Source organism: Octodon degus, unplaced genomic scaffold (assembly GCF_000260255.1).
Source record: "Octodon degus isolate 3935 unplaced genomic scaffold, OctDeg1.0 scaffold00018, whole genome shotgun sequence".
Taxonomy (NCBI): Eukaryota; Metazoa; Chordata; class Mammalia; order Rodentia; family Octodontidae; genus Octodon; species Octodon degus.
In genome coordinates this window covers 12,242,035-12,259,230 of record NW_004524594.1, presented here as the reverse complement: position 1 = coordinate 12,259,230, position 17,196 = coordinate 12,242,035, and the positions used below count along the sequence as shown (strand labels likewise).

General features: G+C 44.7%; 1 protein-coding gene across 2 annotated transcripts in view; it reads right to left on the bottom strand.

The window, feature by feature from the left end:
* Positions 1-821: 821 nt before the first annotated feature.
* The window catches only part of Commd9 (COMM domain containing 9), a 28,945-nt gene continuing 12,570 nt past the window's right edge, over positions 822-17,196 (bottom strand). The window contains exons 2-7 of one of the 2 annotated variants that reach the window (XM_023710778.1): positions 7,501-7,626; positions 5,704-5,843; positions 3,840-3,874; positions 2,550-2,653; positions 1,371-1,554; positions 822-1,235 (exon numbers count right to left, since the gene is read on the bottom strand). In XM_023710778.1, the coding sequence (XP_023566546.1) occupies positions 1,414-1,554; positions 2,550-2,653; positions 3,840-3,874; positions 5,704-5,843; positions 7,501-7,626 (546 nt within the window). In that variant the 3' untranslated portion in view covers positions 822-1,235; positions 1,371-1,413. Of the gene's footprint in view, positions 1,555-2,549; positions 2,654-3,839; positions 3,875-5,703; positions 5,844-7,500; positions 7,627-17,196 lie in introns of both variants that reach the window. The other variant, XM_004627041.2, reaches the window with a different exon arrangement.

Below are 17,196 nucleotides of genomic sequence, written 5' to 3'. Positions count from 1 at the left end.
TTGTGTAACGAAGTTGGAGAAATCTGGGCCCAAGTCCTAATGAGGCCATTTGCCAGCAGGTGACTAAACCTCAATGAGCTGGTTTCCTCATCAATAAAGGCAGGATAATAGCATACCTTCCTGTACAGCCGTTACAGTAGATGAAACAACGTACGTGCAGAACTTTCTACTTTCGTTCCCATTAATAATCGAAGCTAACATTACTGAGCTTTCCTATGAGCCGTAACAGTTAAGTGCTTTTAGGTATGTTGTAGCATTTAATTTGAAGAGAACTTCTATGAAGTTGGTACTATTATTGTACCTCTTAAAAAGGTAAAAAGAAAAATGGGTGAGAACTGAGCTACAGAAAAGCAAAACTAGTTTCAGATCCTGGTGGCCCGAGCCCCAAGTACACACTGTATTCTTAACCTGTGATCACACACCTCCTCCCACTCCACACACACCCCACTGGAGAAGCTGCCAAAACACAGGTCTTAGCGGGCAGGCTGCAAATGGTTGGCATGGGGGTGATCTGGACAATGAAGAAGATAGGTCTTCTCGCAAGGGGTCCCTGTGGGATGGCAAGCACAAAGCAGGGGTGATCTCGTGTCATTCAAGTCTGGGGACACCACTCTCCTGGCTGTTGAAACAAGTGCAGACCAACTGCTAACCCTGCTCCTGTCTGATCCACAGGCCCAGCAGAGGCAGGGAAGGTGGTAAGGTTTATATTCCTTGTTTTATGTCACATCAGAGGACACGGGCTTGGCAGGGAACCAGGAAGTTAGGATCTTCCAGAACAAGATAGTGCTGGCCAAAGGCATCGATGGAGGTGAAAAGAATCATGACCAGAATCATAAACTGTTATTTATTTCCAATTACAGTACTCTCACCATCCACCCCCAGAGTGATTCCAACTTCCCAAGCTAAGGAGATGGTCCAGCGGGGTGAGGGAGCTATGGGACGCCTGGGAGACACCACGTTGGGTGACCCAGCTCCGTGACATTTGCCCGGCTTCTCTGCCGAAGAGGCAGGAGCAGCTGGCCTCATCCATTTGCTTCCATTTGCTCTCCAGCTGGAAACTCACTCATCAGAGCTAACGTAGGAAATGGACTCATTAGGTCAGCTCCATGGTGTGGCCTCCACACCCCACACAGCCACGCAGGGGCGGCTCCTGGAACCTGCGCTCCCCTCAACCGCACAGTAGCAATCAGCCAGCACCCAGGGGCCTTTCAAAGATAGAGGCTTCTGTTCATTTGCTCCAGAGAGAGAAAGGAGAACAGCGAGGCTCTGGCTGCTTCTCCGTCTGCCTGTGCCCTGTGGATGGCAGCAAGGCCCTCCATCCCACCACTGTGCCTGAGTGTGGCCTCAAGGGGAGGTGCTTTGTCACTGACACAGGAGGCCAGAACACGGCAGCAGCACTGGCAGCTGGTTGGTTCATTTACTGGCCACAGCAGAAAGCTGGTCCCGGATGCGGCCCAGCCCATCTAGCATAGTGTCCAGCGTTTCTTTGCTTAGCTCCACGGTCACAGCAGACGTGGAGGGCTTGTCCCCGCACAGGCTGGGATCTTCCTGGATCTGCAGAGAGAACATGGCCCATGGTCAAAGCTTTCTGTCTTCCTGGCTCCCTGTACCAAGTCTCCTCAGTCCTGCTGCGCCTCTGCACACAGCACTCTGCTGAGAGCCACTGGGAACCTGAGCTCACATAGCCGGCAATGGGGGGAGAGTGGGGGAAGGCCAGCATCGCCTTCCACTGGCTGCAGGGCCTAGGCACAGGCTGGACAACGCCCACAGATGCACCCCTTCACCAATATCCTAGGGCTCGGCACCAAGTGAGTGGCCATTCACACTCTAAGGTGGGCGCTGTTGGGTACATATAATCCTCCGACTGTAGGAAAAATATTACAACTTCTAGATTTTTAAATCTCACTTTTAAAAGAGAAACAAACTAAGCCTTACTACTACTTAAAATGTAGCCATCAGAGGTACCTTTACTTCTTCATTTTCTCACATTTCTAGGTAACTGCTGGGGCAGATACACCAATGGACTGACTGTGTAGTCTTAGCTAATTTTACAAAGTGGGTGTGACTGGAAGAGATGGCTGAAACAACAATAACGCGAACATAATTAACAGGGTACATGGACAAGAAATGAAGGACAATCTGCTACTGACAGAAGCTTGGCTGGCCAGGTGGCCTAAGGTGACGGCTTATCCTCCTGGCTGAGTTGCCAAGAGGTCACTGAAAAAATCTGGAAGGCTTTCTGAAGTCTGAACACATGTTCCTACTGTACAAACTAAATTCCTCACTTAGTGTACACCTTAAAGTACCAGCAAACAAATAATGAAATGTTTTGCACTTTTCACTGTTTTAAAACTTCTACTTTCAGTGTGTGTTCTACCGTATTCCTAGCATGTTAACACAGTAGTGTGATTTGCGAATAAACAGACACATCAGGGGGACACTACATTTTTCTCATTTAATTCAGGAGGATGTCAGTGGCTCGTGTCACAGAGGGCCATGGAGGCCAAGGTGCTCCTGTGTCCCATCTAAGAGCATGGTGGCAAACTCACCTTCATCTGGAGCAGGCAGGTGGGAATGGCCATGCGGCTGATGCTGTCTGAGGCGGCTTTGATGTCCACTCTCCAGTCCAGGTCCACGAGGCGTGGCAGAGAGACTGTGGAAGGCCGGCCTAGCTCAGAGCTCGCTCATGCCACCCACACCTGCCAAGCCCCTCTGGCAGGTGGCTCTGTGGGCTGTACATGTAAGATTCATCTGACCTACGCACCAAGTCTCTGAAAGACACCGATGGGGCGATGACCCCAGCATGCGCGGGCCTTCCCCACTGCTCAGTGCCACCGGCCCACAGCACTAACTCACTGTCACCTGAAGACCCAATGCTCCAGATGCTACAACAGAATGAAAGTGACACATAGCAGAGAAGGCGTCATGGCCTGACTTAGGAACAGTGACACCTCCGTGCTAGTGGTGAGGGGCCTCGCTTTAGACTTGATTAGAATGCAGGTTTCCACCACCCAAGTAACCTGTGAGCCTCTGCTTCTTCATCGGAAGAAGGGAGATCACTTCAGCTTAGTCCACAGGGATGCTGGAAGATGGGGTGAATCACTACAGAGGAAGCGCTTCAGAACTGACTGGCTCGGGGTAACTAAACATGCACTTTCAGTCAAGCTTCAAAGTATTTCTAATATATTCATGATTGTAATGAAGCTACTAACCTGTTTTGAAATTCTGTTTTATTATTTTAATTTTTTCTCTTTAAAAATAAGAATACTTTAAAAAAAAAACCCTAAAATTGTTTTTTCAATTCCTGTTATTTTTTTTCTTCACTGAAACATGCTTACTGCTATGCTTGGGATCTAGAATGCCCTTAGGCCTCCTGGTCCAGCAGTGATGGCGCTGGTGCATTCTTACTCTGAGTCCTTCCCTCCCCATTCTGCTTTAGGGCTGCATGACCTGAGTGGCCCTGCCCCACACGGAGCCCTTCTACTGCGCTGCTCCTGTGTCCGAGCCAGAGAACCCTGGGCTGAACCACTGACACCAGGGCCAAATGAACCTGTCCTCCTGTGAGCTGCCGGTGTTGGGTGTTTTGTCCCAGCAACAGCTGTTGGACGGGGCCTAATACAACTGCACACCTCACTTCTGCTTTGGATACTTTGGTGTTTTTAAAACATGATTTTATAACATGTCTATAATCTGAGAAAAATTATAAAGTAGAATAGGAAACTACACAACACAGAGAGTGGTTAGCTTTAGAACCACTCCTTTTGATGTTTGGTCACTGTCTTTGGTCACTCAGCAGGCTCAGAGCTGGGGCTGGGGTGGGCTGAAGGAGGAGTACTCACTCTGACTTGCTTGGGCTTCGGTTCTCCATGCAGATCTGTTTGAGAGAAAAAGATAAGGAAATGATGGTGGGAAGGAGATAAAAGCGTGTTTTCCCAAAATTAGAGAGCCCTGAATGAACCTCTGCCTTTGCTATCCTTTCAGACCTCTTCATAGGGAAGGACCTCAGAAAATGTCGCTTCCTAAAAGCAGGTTTTTGTTTATTTATTTTGTGAAGTTCTGTGAGGTTAAGGCTGTAAGTGCTATTAGTTCTTAAGGCTTAGGACAAAACCCAGAAGACTTCATGCACTGCTACCGTATTGTGCTATTGTGTTCAGCGACAGAGTAAAGGTCAATGTGCCTCCAAGGGAACACTGAGTACATAGAGCACTGCACCTTACGCAGCACACACACCACAAAGACCTGGCTGACTCCAGCAGTGAGCTGCTGAGAGCCAGAACAGGGCGCGGTCACATACGGTGCACAGTTCCAAGGAAGCCGCGAACCCGAGAATAGGCATTATTGGTTATTACTACTAAAGAACTGTTCAAGCCTTCTGCTAAATAGTATCAATTCTATTTGCTGTGTGTGTGTGTGTGTGTGTATGTGTGTGGTAAAGGAGCTGACTGACTCAGAAGATCTGCAGATAACTCACAAAACAAATTAAAACTGACCGATAAACACATGAAAAAGCCATTCTCCATTACTAGTCTTAAAGGTGCGTGAGCTGAAGTGAGGTAGCATCTGGTGTGTAAGGAACTGGGCAGAAGGTAAGGAAAGATCCACTCAGTAAAGGTGCGGTCTGAAGGGCACGCCGTGTCCTCTGCGGGAAAAGGGCACAAGCTTTCTGGTGGCCCACTCCACGATACAAGGGCAAAACCCAGCACGCTCAGATCCTCTGTCCAGTAAGGGACTAGCTAAATACAGGAGCAAAGTTTCTAGTCTATAAATTGTTCCCTAAAGTGAAAAAATGCTAATAGCCCCAATGTATACCACTAGGGAATTTTAAACTCAATTCCTTCCTATAATGGAATGTATTTGAAATTTAACTGTTAAAAATTTAAAATGAAGGGCCAGTGAGATAGCTCAGCAGACTAAGTGCCTGCTTAGGCAAGCCTAGGAACTGGGCTTCGATCCCTGGTACCCCATACTGTGCAGGCCCTGCTCCCCAGCATGCTGAGCCAGCCACCAGGTCTGTGTATGGTGGCGTACGTCTGTAATCCCAGCGCTGGGGAGGCTGAAAACAGGAGGATCACTATGAGTCCAAGCTGCGTAGTGAGAACCTGTACCAAAAAAAAAAAAAAAAAAAAAAATACACACACACACACATATGTATATATATGTATATATACTGAAGGTGAATATTTGTTGACCTGAAATATCATTTATGTTGATACTATTAATTAAAAAAAAATTATAAAGTGGCATGTTTTTCTGTGAAAAACAAAATAACTTCTACATGTATAAAAAGAAATAATAAACATGTAAAAGACTTAGCATTAAGGAATACTGCTGATTTCTAGGTATCAGGCTTCTCAATACCATTTCTAACTTTTCAACATAGAAAATACAGTGTTAAGGGCTGGCCAGATAGCTCAGTGGATTAAAACACCTGCTTAGGCAGATACTGGGGCCAGAGGTTCGATTCCCTGGCTTGAAGTGCCAGCTCCGCCCCCGGGATGCACCAAGATGGCAAATGAGACTAGGCACAGTGGTATGAGCCTGTAATCCCACACTTGGGAAATCCCATTACTTGAAAAATAAGAAGGATCACTACAAGTCCAATCTGTATAGTGAGACCCTGAAAAAAACAATGTTATTATTTTGAGAACAGAAAACAAAAATATTAAGACATAAAAGAAGGAACTCTAAAAAGTGAGGACTTACACATGTTCTAGGATGATTTTTGTCAGCAGGTTTTTGAGGTTCTGGTGGAAATTTTCTGGAAAGAGAGCCAGAATCGACTGGGCAGAGGACAGGTCCCGGAAGGCCACAAGCCTGGTGAGGCGGTGCAGAGCCTGGAGCAGCTGCAGGACAGAGAAACAGGCCTATAGCGGCAGAAGAGGCAGGGTGCAGGGGCAGAACACGGGGCAGCAGTGGGCTTCAGGGCTGGGCACCAACACGGGCACGAGTGTGGACACCTCGAGCAGATGCTGGTGTCCCACATGCCTTGGCCACCTGAGGCCAAGACCAGGGCTGCTGCCTGGCTTCAGAAGCTGTGGATGGATGGCTGGAAATCACATGTGGATGAATGCTTTATGCACCCTTTTTCCTTCTGCGTGAGTATCTGACCTTCAGTTAACTTTCTGGGGCTGTTTCCCTGGTAACTGAAGAGAAGCAGAAAGTTAGCTGTGTTACTAGGCAACCCTGTATTGGTCCAGTGCCTTCTGGACTGAAAGGCCTACGCAAATAGCTGGGGCCCACATGCCGGGCCTGCCTGAGCGAGGCTGCAAGCTCCTTGCAGGAACCTGATGCTGTGCTGACTGAAGTGTGACGAGATATATTGGTTCCTGTGGAATATGGGCTTTGAATCCAGGGTGGCAGGAATCTCACGTCCTTGCCCTTAAGTTGTCACTTGGAAGAGCAAAGAAAACAAGTGGCTCTGGCTGGCTGTGCGGGCTGCCCCTGTGCAGTCTGGACCCTGCCCTGCTGTGTGCTCCCACCTGAGGTCCCTGTGGATCTGCGGTCTAGTGTGGCCTACAGTGGGCCGTGACTAGGATGATGTTCTGCTGGGCCTAGCATGTTCTAGAGGTCACCTCTTCTCTAGTACCCGGAGCTTGCTTCACTAGGTGGACACAGGCCAGGAGTGAGGGGGCCGTTAACCCTCCACCAACGAGGGGCAGGAGTTAGTGTAGAACTCATAAAAACACTTTATGGGCTGGTTTCCCTCCCCTATTTGATTTTTCCTGCCCTCTCTTTGTGCTTTCTAGAATCACTGCCTGAAAAGTGGCTGCACCCTAGTCCTTGTCTCACTGTCTGCTGTGTGGGAATTCAAACTACGTTTCCAACTCTCTTCCACACCCTTGGATCTCCTTGTGCTATTCTGTAATGGATTTTAATGTGCAAAATTTCAGATTAAAGAAATAACACCACCAGCTGATCTGAATGAAGAGATGCCCATTTTAGAAGCACATCTATCATGAAATCGCTAAGGCTGTCACTGCTGCATTACCTCTCATGAGTCATGTCCTCTTGGCCACTCACTGAGATCAGGCGACCTGCACAGGAGACTTCCCCGGGGCAGAGGGACCAGACGGGTGTGATACCCAAAGCCCCCTGCAGAGCGTGACTGACCCAGAGGTGTTCAGCTCAGACCTCCACGCTTCTGCCCTACGATCCCCGAAGTCTGCCCTCACCTAGCCAGCTGACAGGTCAGCTTTATCAGCAAGTTACAGGGAAAGAGAAATCACCAAGGCTGGCTTTTGTCTTCTCTGCCTGAAAAGAAAAGGGTCAGGAGCTTTGCCTGAAAAGGTATTACTGGGCACAGCTGTCCCATCCATGCCTTACTGATCATAAGCCAGTGTGCCAGACAAAAGCTTCTGAGTCCACTACTATCAAGGAAAAAAATCTACCAAGTTAACAGCCACTTCAGGAGGAAATTCTTTAGGACACAGCAAAAACTAGGAAGTCAGGACGGAGATTAACAAGTGACCAGCACAGCTGGTCATTTCTGACCACACTTACGTGCTCGGCCTCCCCTTGGGTCACAGACAAGCTGGAACACGTCATCTCCAAGAGTTTCTTTGAGTCCAGGGATGAACTGGAAAAGCTCTCTTGACACAGCTGTCTGACAACATCTTTCGAGGAGGCCTAAAGGAATTCACACAAGGGAAAAACAGTCAAGGCTGAGAACACATGTTTTTGAGTAACACTATCTTAGTCATTATGTGGCGCCTTTGAGACTTAAGACTTAAACGTGACATTTTCATATCTTGGAAGACAAACTAGATGTACCTTTCTCTATTCTTTCTGCTAAGTAAACTGAAATCCCTATGTACTATATAGAAAACAAAGGTAAGATGACTCCGAAAGGGGAAGAGAAAAGGTAGGTCACCTATGGCCTTGAGAACCGAACAATGACACAACAGTGAGTCTGCTGGGTGTTTTGCCTCACAGATCCCAGATTTTGAAGTGAAGAAAGGAACCTGGAAATGCCAATGGAGAAAAAAAAAAAATCTCCAAACCTTCATCGTTATCTGTAGTCAAAGTGCCAAAGCCAATAACTGCTCTAGCTCAGTCAACCATCACCATGAAGCCACCCCACTGACATCACTAGTGGTCGAGTGGGGATCCTGCAAGGCTGTAACGAGGGGCCGGGGAGATGGCTCAGTGGAATAAGCGCTTCCCTGGCAAGCGCAAGGGCCTGAGTTCAATCCCCAGTTCTGAAAAAAAAAAAAAAAAGAAGAAGAAGAAACAAAGAAAGAAAGAAAGAAAGAAAGAAAGAAAGAAAGAAAGACAGGCTGTAACGAGGCCCTGCAGCTCCGCTGGGCTGGTGTCACGGAAGATCAGGCGGGTGCTGGTATCTTCATCCCCAGCAGTTAGTGACAAGCCCCACCCCCCTGTAGTTTTAACAAAAACCATAAGGAGACAGAGCTCCTACCACTACCTAAGAGGGACAAGAGACCGCTACATTCATATATCAACAGGATTCCGGTGGGGAACCTGGTCTTCTACTTCTAACTGGTAGCAGTGAGGTAGTGCCTGCTTTCTGTACCCAAGCAATGTCAGAGAAAGTTAGCTAAAATGCAAGATCCAGAGGTTTACAGCTTCATGTGAACATGTCCAGGTTTTAAGAAAAACCACTTATCAAATGAGGAACCAGAAAGATTGCAAGTTGAATAATGAAAAACAAATTTTTTAATTTTAATTTTAACTTTTTTTTCTGTATTTACGACAGATTCTACAGAGTGTACAGAGTCTCACTATGTAGATCGGACACGTAGAGATCCTCCTGTTTTCAGCCCCCCAAGTGCTGGGATTACAGGCACATGCCACCATGCCCAGTCTCAATCGCAGTCTCAGTACTCCCTGTGGTCAGGGTCAGAACGGCACACTAGGGACTGAACCCTGGCCACTGTGCTCTGCCTAAGCAGGCACTTTAGTCCACTAAGCTATCATGCCAGCCCTTTGAATAACAAAAGATTTTTAAAGCAGTCCTGATAATACTTTAATAAGCAGGGGGCTGGGGAGATGGCTCAGTAGAATAAGTGCTTCCCGGGCAAGTGCAAAGGTCTGAGTTCAATCCCTGGTTCCACCAAAAAAAAAAAAAAAAAAGAAAGAAAAAAAAAGAAAATTTGAGCAAACAAATGAGATATTAAGTTTGCCTTTTTATTCGGTATATATATATATATATATATATATATATATATATTCGGTACAGGGTCTCACTACACAGCTCAGACTCATAGTGATCCTCCTGTTTCCAGCCTCCCCAATGCTGGGATTATAGGGGTGCACCATCACACTCTGACTCAATGGCCAGCTCAGCAGGCCTAGGGGCAGGGCTGATGCAGCATGTGGTGCTTGGGATCAAACGCCAGTCCCTGGGTTTGCCTACGCAAGAACTTAGTCCACTAAGCTATCTTGCTGGCTCAGAAGATATTAAGAATAAAATAGAAATTTTAGATCTGAAAAATCTAATACTTAAAAGACTCACACCAAGATATATCATAATTCAACTTCTAAAAATGAAGAGCAAAAAGAAAGTATCTTGAAAGCATCAAGAGATAAGAGAGAAACAACACTTTAAACAATTACCAGAAATCAAAGAGACCAGAGGAAGTGGTGCAGTACTTCTCAGGTGATGAAAACAAAGCAAGAACTGCCAACCTAGAATCCTACAGCCAGCAAAAACAGGCTTCATGAATGAAGAGGAAATCAGGACACTGATTCATCCACTGATGAAAAGATAATATGAAAAACCTGTCACTAGATCTGCCATAAAATAATGCCAAATTACATTCTCTACACAGAAAAGAAATAAATGCAAGAGGCGGAGGGATCCAGCCTGAAGGATTCTGCTGCCATCCTGTACCATAATGGTCAGCATTGCCCCTGAAGAACAATGCCCCCTTCCCATTCTGCTAGCATGTCACAGAAAAATAACACTCCAATATGACCGTGGCCTGTGAGGCCGGCATGCAGAATCCAGGCACTGCCAGTGCCACAGATGTGCCTGGCATCTTTGGTTTCTAAGCGTCTTTGGCATACAGCAGTTAGTTCTTTCACACCAGATTCTTCTGGAACAAGAAGGAATCTTGGACTATCAAGAGAAAGGAACGGAACATGTAGAAACAGGTATAAAAACAAAGTTTTCTCTTTTTTCCACAAGCTTCCTAAATTATATTTAAAGGCAAGAGCAAGAATTTATAACACGAGTGAAGCTCTAAACGTAGACAGAGGAAATTTGTAAGACAACTGTGAGGGAGGGTAAAAGGACACAGAAGGAAGTAAGTTCTATAATTCATTCTAATTGTTAAAATAAGCTATGCATATATAATACAGAAACTTGAGCAGCCACTAAAAGGGTATAAAAAGAATGCATTTTAGAACTACAGACTAAATCTAAGCAGAATCAAAAAAAAAATTTTCCTGTTAACAGATTTTTTTTTAGCATAGCTGGAGATTGAACTCAGACCCTTGTGCTTGCCAGGGAAGCGCTTATTCTACTGAGCCATCTCCCTGGCCCCAAAAGAAATATTAAACTTAGTATTATCTAAAAGATCATGTTCTGGGCCATAAAAAAACAAACAAACAGACAACACACTATTATTCCAGTTGAACACCTGGATACTTAAACAGCATATTTCTAAATAATCAAAGTTCAAAAAGTCTCAAGGGAGCTTAAAAAATGAGACTGCATGAGTGAAAATGAGAAAATCGACTCTTAAAATTTGCAGGACCCAGCCCCCAGAAGTGTGGAGAAGAAAACCAACAAGAATTAAATGCACAGATGAGAAAACAAGATAAAACTCTCAAATTAAAAATTCACACTTCCACTTTAAAAGCCGGGGGGAGGGGCGAGAAAAATCTGAAGGGAGCCAAAGACAAGAAACTGCAAATGGAAAGTCTGAGAAGTAAATGAAACAAAAAGCTGGTTTTTGAAAAATATCAATAAAATTGACAAAGCTTCAGCAAGACTGACAGAAAGCAAGGCAGCTCAAATCACCAATATCAGAAATGAAATTAGAGGGCTGGCCAGATAGCTTAGCAGATTAAAGCACCTGCTTATGCAGATGCAGGGACTGGGGTTCAATCCTCGGCGTGCCATGCCGAAGAAGGCGACTGAGACTGGGCACGGTGGTGCACACTTGTAATCCCAGCGCTCGGGAGGCCTAAAACAGGAGGATCACTATGAGTCCAAGCTACACAGTGAGACACTGTAGACCCTGTACTAAATTAGTAAATAAATAAAAATAAAAATAAAAAAATGAAATTAGAGTGTCACTACAGAACCTCAGACATCAAAAGACTGTAAAGGAAACCCTCTGAATAACTGCATGTATAAAGCTGATGGTTTAAATGAAATGCACCAACTACTAAACAACAAACTCCCAACAATAATAAAAAACTATCACAAACCCCCATAAGAAATTGGTAATCTGGATATTCCTGTAGCTATTAAGGAAACTGAATTCGTGACTTTAAAACTCCCTCTCTCAAAACAAACACACACACAAACAACTCTCCTGCCTGGCTGATTGCACTGGCAAGTTCTAATGAACATTTGAAAAAAAAAACTAACCAATCTATGCAATGCCTTTCTTTGTTGTTGTTTCATTTTTTATTTTTTAAACAGTACAAATTAAAAGAGTAAACATTACAAGTGATATAGAATTTCACTTAATAAAGTAATACGAATTTCACAGTGTTTGTCGTAATACAGTGTTGTCTTCCAGTTATGCGTTTCTTTTTTTTTTTAAATTTTTTTTATTTTTATTTGAGAGAGAGAGAGAGAGAGAGAGAGAGAGAGAGAGAGTGTGTGTGTGGTGTGTGTGTGGCCAGCTCAGCCCACCAGGGGGCGGGGCTGGCTGGCATGTGGTGCTGGGGGATTGAACCGCGGTCCCTGATGTCTTGCCAAGCTTGTTCTAAGTAGGTGCTTTAGACCACTGAGCCATCTCTCCAGCCCCAGTTATGCGTTTCTAAAACAGAATAGCAGGGAAGATTTCCCAGTGCATTTTATAGCTAGTATTAGCCTGATACCAAAACCAGATGAAATAGTACAAAAAAAAGGAAACTACAGACTAACACCTCTCACAAAAATAAACACAAAAATCCTTATTAAATATTAACAAATAAGCATGAGTAATATCAGGGCTGATAAAAAAATACAGTGTATTTAAATTAAAATTTCATTCACACTGGAATTAAAAATGTATCATTTGTAACTGCTCAAAAAATGAAATACAGAAAGTATATGCTAAAAACTATACAATATAGAAGAAATAAATCCCAGGAAATCTAAATATGGAGCGATATCCTGTTTTCAGACTGGAAGAGTCAACACTCTAAACATGCTTCTTTGATTCGTGTATAGGTTTAATGCAATTCAAACTGTTAAGGCTTGTACACAGATGTCCCCTCAAAGCCCTATGTGCTCACAAAGGAGGTTTTTGAACATGGCTCTATTGGGTGTGCAAATGTGGATGAATGGTGAATGGTGTAAGGGTGTGGTAACTACATTAGTCCACTGAGTGGTTAGGTGTAATTCTAGGCTCGGATAATTGGAAAGCCTACTCTGGGTGTGAGAGGTATCACCCTAAAGGCTTGTAGCCTGGGTAGGATAAAAATGAACGGGAGGTTTGCCACTTCCTGCCTGCTCTGCTATGGACTGTTTCTCATCTCTGCCGTGACTCTCCGCCATGCCTCCCTGCTTCGGGGCCAGCCGCCTCTGGATTGAAACCTCTACAAACTATGAGCCAATATGGACTGAAACCTCTACAAACTGTGAGCCAATATGGACTGAAACCTCGACAAACTGTGAGTCAATATGGACTGAAACCTCTATAAACTGTGAGCCAATATGGACTGAAACCTCTACAAACTGTGAGCCAAAATAAACCTTTTCTCCTTTAACACTGAGTGTTGGATATTTTGTTTCAGCAACAAGAAAAATAACAGCAATCAAAAGTTTAGAGCTGGGTGTGGTAGTAGGTAGCTGCCATCCCAGCACTTAAGAGTTCAAGGCCAGCCTGGGCTCCATAGTGAGTTCAAAGTCAGCCTCAACTACATAGTAACACTCCTTCTGGGAAAAAGAAAAGTTTAGAAATTTTCTCTCTCTTTTTTTTTAAGATATAGCTGACAACATCATTCTAAGATTTACACTGAAGGACAAAGGAAGTACAGTAGCTAAAGTAATTTTTACTAAAAAAATAAACTAGAAGAATCATTCTGTCTGATTTCAAAATTATACAGCTACAGCAGTTGAGACTGTAGCACCTTCAGAAGGGTACATGCATTGGCCAATACAACAGAGGAGAGAATTCAAATATACCCATACAAGTATGATCAGATGATTCTTGACAACAACATGGAGCCAATTCAACAAAGGAAAGATACCCTTTTCAACAACAACAACAAAATACAAGTCATTTACCAGATCTGGTGAATACAAGAGGAATGATTCCAACCTGCAGACACAAGGTGACTGATGGTTACTCCAGAGGCCTCCATGGAGAGACACAGCAGTGGAGGGGACGAGCAGATGTGAAGGACTGCGCTAGCTGGTAGTGAGTGCGAAGGGCTCGGGCATCTTGCACAAGAGACTGTGTGGCCAGAAGCCACCTTAGAAAAGGGTTGGCTGAGCTCATAACTCAAGGGTGGCTGTTGGCTCCACCTAGCAGCTCCCAGCTGGGCTCAGGCCTACAGAGGGTACGCTGGTGTCTGCAAACTGAATGAGTCTGGTCTCAGTCAAAAAGTGCAGGCTTGCTGAGATTATCCACTGCCCTGCCAAAAAGCTACTGCTTGGTTGGTGGCATAAGTCAACACAGATAGGACTCTGTCTCCACATATTGTCTACCAATGACAGCAGAGACATACTTGACAGTGGACTCCTCACCCTCTCATTTGTTGTTGTGCTGGTGTTTTTTTGTTTTTAATGTATTTTGTTGTTGCAGGGTCTCACTACACAGCTCAGACTGGTGGTGATCCTCCTGTTTTTAGCCTCCTCAACACTGGGATTACAGGTGTATGCCACTATGCCCAGACTGTGGCTGGCTCAGTCTGCCTGGGGGCGTGGCTGGTGTGTGGCATGTGATGCTGGGGATTGAACCAGAGTCCCTGCACTTGCTTAAGCAGGCACTTTTCTCGCCAGCCGATAGGCAATTTGTTTTGTTTTGTTTTTTAGTCCACCAGGGTCATCATAGTGGTGAGCTGACAGGATGTGGGGATCCCAAACCAACAATGTGCCACACCTAGACTGACTTCTGTCTTTCTCCTGGTTAACCTCAACTTCCTCTTTTGTTTTTCTGCATGTGCCAAGCCTTCCCCAATCAGCACCTGTTTGGACACCATCCTGCCCATGCAAACTCCACCCCAACCCAACCAGATAAATTGTTTGCCTCCCGCCTCCTTCTCTGAGGGTCCTTCCAATCTCTTTCCCAGCCCTCCTGCACCAAGCAATGAAGGTTTTCTTTATCTCTCTCCCATTTCTTGTTAGCACCAGAGGAAAGAACCTTACAATTCTGTTCTGTTCTTTTTATTACTTCCTTCTCTCGGTTTCCCAGAATTAGTGTGATCCTCTTTCATCTTCCAATCTTACTTCTAATCTCTTCCTCTTCTTCTATTCCTGTATTTTTCTTTTTCTTTCCTTTTTTTTTTTTTTTTTTTTTTGTATTTAGGACAGGGTCTACCCGGTCTACAAAGTCTCACTACGAAGATCAAACTCGTAGTGATTCTCCTGTTTTCAGCCTCCTAAAGCGCTGAGATTACAGGCATGCGCCACCACAACCCAGTCTCAACCGTCCACTCAGCATACCCCGTGAGTGGGGGCAGCACAGCATGCTAGGGATGAAACCTGGGTCGTTAAACTCTGCCTAAGCAGGCACTTTAATCCACTAAACTATCAGGCCGGCCCTTCTACTCCTATATTCTGCCTGTCACCATTTTAAATATTAACTCCAGGGCCGGGGAGATGGCTCAGTGGAATAAGTACTTCCCTGGCAAGCGCTAGGGCCTGAGTTCAATCCCTGGTTCTGCCAAAATAAAAACAATAAATAAATAAATAAATATTAACTCCTGAGGGCAAAATTGACATATTAAGGATTGTATAACTGTATAATGCAGATAAATTTTGGTTTGTTTTAGATTTTGTTATATAACCACAAATCTAGCTCATAAAGGTGATGAATGAGTTCAGTTTATCATTTTCTAAGGCTGTTGTCTTTGCTATTGTCATTGCTGCACACAAGAAATGCATTTGGTTCAAAAAGAAATTCATAGAGTGAAAGTCAAAGGACAGAAAACAATATTCCATGAGACAGGAACTCAGAAAAAAGCAAGGGTACCTATTCCATTTTTAGACAAAGTGAATTTCAAGCCAAGACTGATTAAGAGAGACAAAGACAGTCACTAAATCCTTGTGGAGAAAATAATCATATATGTGTGTGTGCGTGCATGCGTGTGTGTGTGTGTGTATACCAGTGGACCTAACTATATAATACAGATATTAATGGGCATGAAAAAATCAAATGCACACTGATACAATTGTACTAGGGGATTTCAATATCCCATTGTCACAAAAAAGACAATTAAGCAAATCAACAATGAAATATTAGAACTCAACCAAACTTTTGAACAAATGGACTTAGTTGATGTCTACAGAGTTTTCCACCCCACAACATCAGAATATACATTTTTCTCAGCGACAAATGTAATATTCTCCAAAACAGGCCACATACTAGCTTGTGAAATTGGAAATCAGTGGCAAAATAATCACAAGAACATGCTTAAGTAAATGCAGAGGAACTGAAATTATCCCATGCATTTCATTAGACCACAGTGCAATGGAATTGGAAATCAATGGCAAAAGAAACCACAAGAACTTCATAAAACACATGAAAATTAAACAGCACCCTCCTAAATAACCAATGAGTCACAAGTGAAATAAAAAAAGAAATTAGACAGTTTCTACAATTAAATGATAATGGCAATACAATGTACCAGAATTTATGGGGAACAATGAGAGCAGTCCTAAAGGAAATTTATAGCAGTGACTACCTGCATCAGGAAAACAGAGCAAGTACAATGAAACAACTTAATGGTGAACCCCAAACATCTTGAAAAAGAAGAGCAAGATAAGCTAAAAGCTTGTACAAGGGGAAAACGATAAACATCAGGGCAGAAATTAACACACTGGAGACTAAAAAAATACAAAGAATGGTTCTTTGAAAAATTAAATGAAATCAACAAACCTTTATCCAACCTTAATAAAAAAGGAAAGAAAAGACTCAAACCCACACAATTAGAAATAAAAAGGGAGTCCTAGACCAGGCCCGGTGAGTGTGTGGGAGAGCTTCGAGTTACCCTGCACCAGTGGGACCCACTGGTCCCAGCCCAGGCGCAGCATGGGTGAGACCCTCTTCCACTCCCTTGGGACGATGCCCATCACTCCGCAGCACCTCCCCCACCTCGCCTGCCGAGTAAGAATTCCTGCAGCGTTCCTGGAACCCCCAGACCCAGTCCTAGACCAGGCCTGGTGAGTGTGTGGGAGAGCTTCCGGCTACCTTGCGCTGGCAAGACCTACTGGTCCCAGCCCAGGCACAGCGTGGGAGAGACCCTCTTCCATCCCCTTGGGACGCCCCCCAACCATTCGGCGGCATCTACCCCACTCCGCCCACCGAGTAGGAATTTCTGCCGCATTCCGGAAACCCCCAAACTCAGTCCTAGCCCAGGCCCAGTGAGTGTGTGGAAGAGCTGCCTCTCCCCACTACTCCACCTTGTCCCCTCCAGACTCAGCTCAGGCCTGGCATACAGGCCAGGGGTGAAACCCTGCAGCTGCAATCCCTGCAGAGAGTGTAGGGGACAGAACCAACCAGCTACTCCAGGAGCAGAACATCTTGCCACAGGGGCACAACAGGTTCATCCCAAGGGCAGCAGCAGGAAGGAACTGAGCACAGCAGCCAGACCCAAGTCAGGCACAGCTGGATAAATCCAAATTTTGTAGATATATACCTGAACTTCAGTAGATGCTAAGGCTATAACTGCAACAAAGATCTACAACAAAGGTTAGAATACAGTGCTACACAAAATGACGAGAAGGAGCAAAATGCAATCTCAGAACCTAAGACCACCCATAACAAGTGCAGAGGACACTAACACAGAACAAATTGGGAATCACACAGCTGAAAGCAATGAATCAACAGCTTCTGAAATAAAGAAACA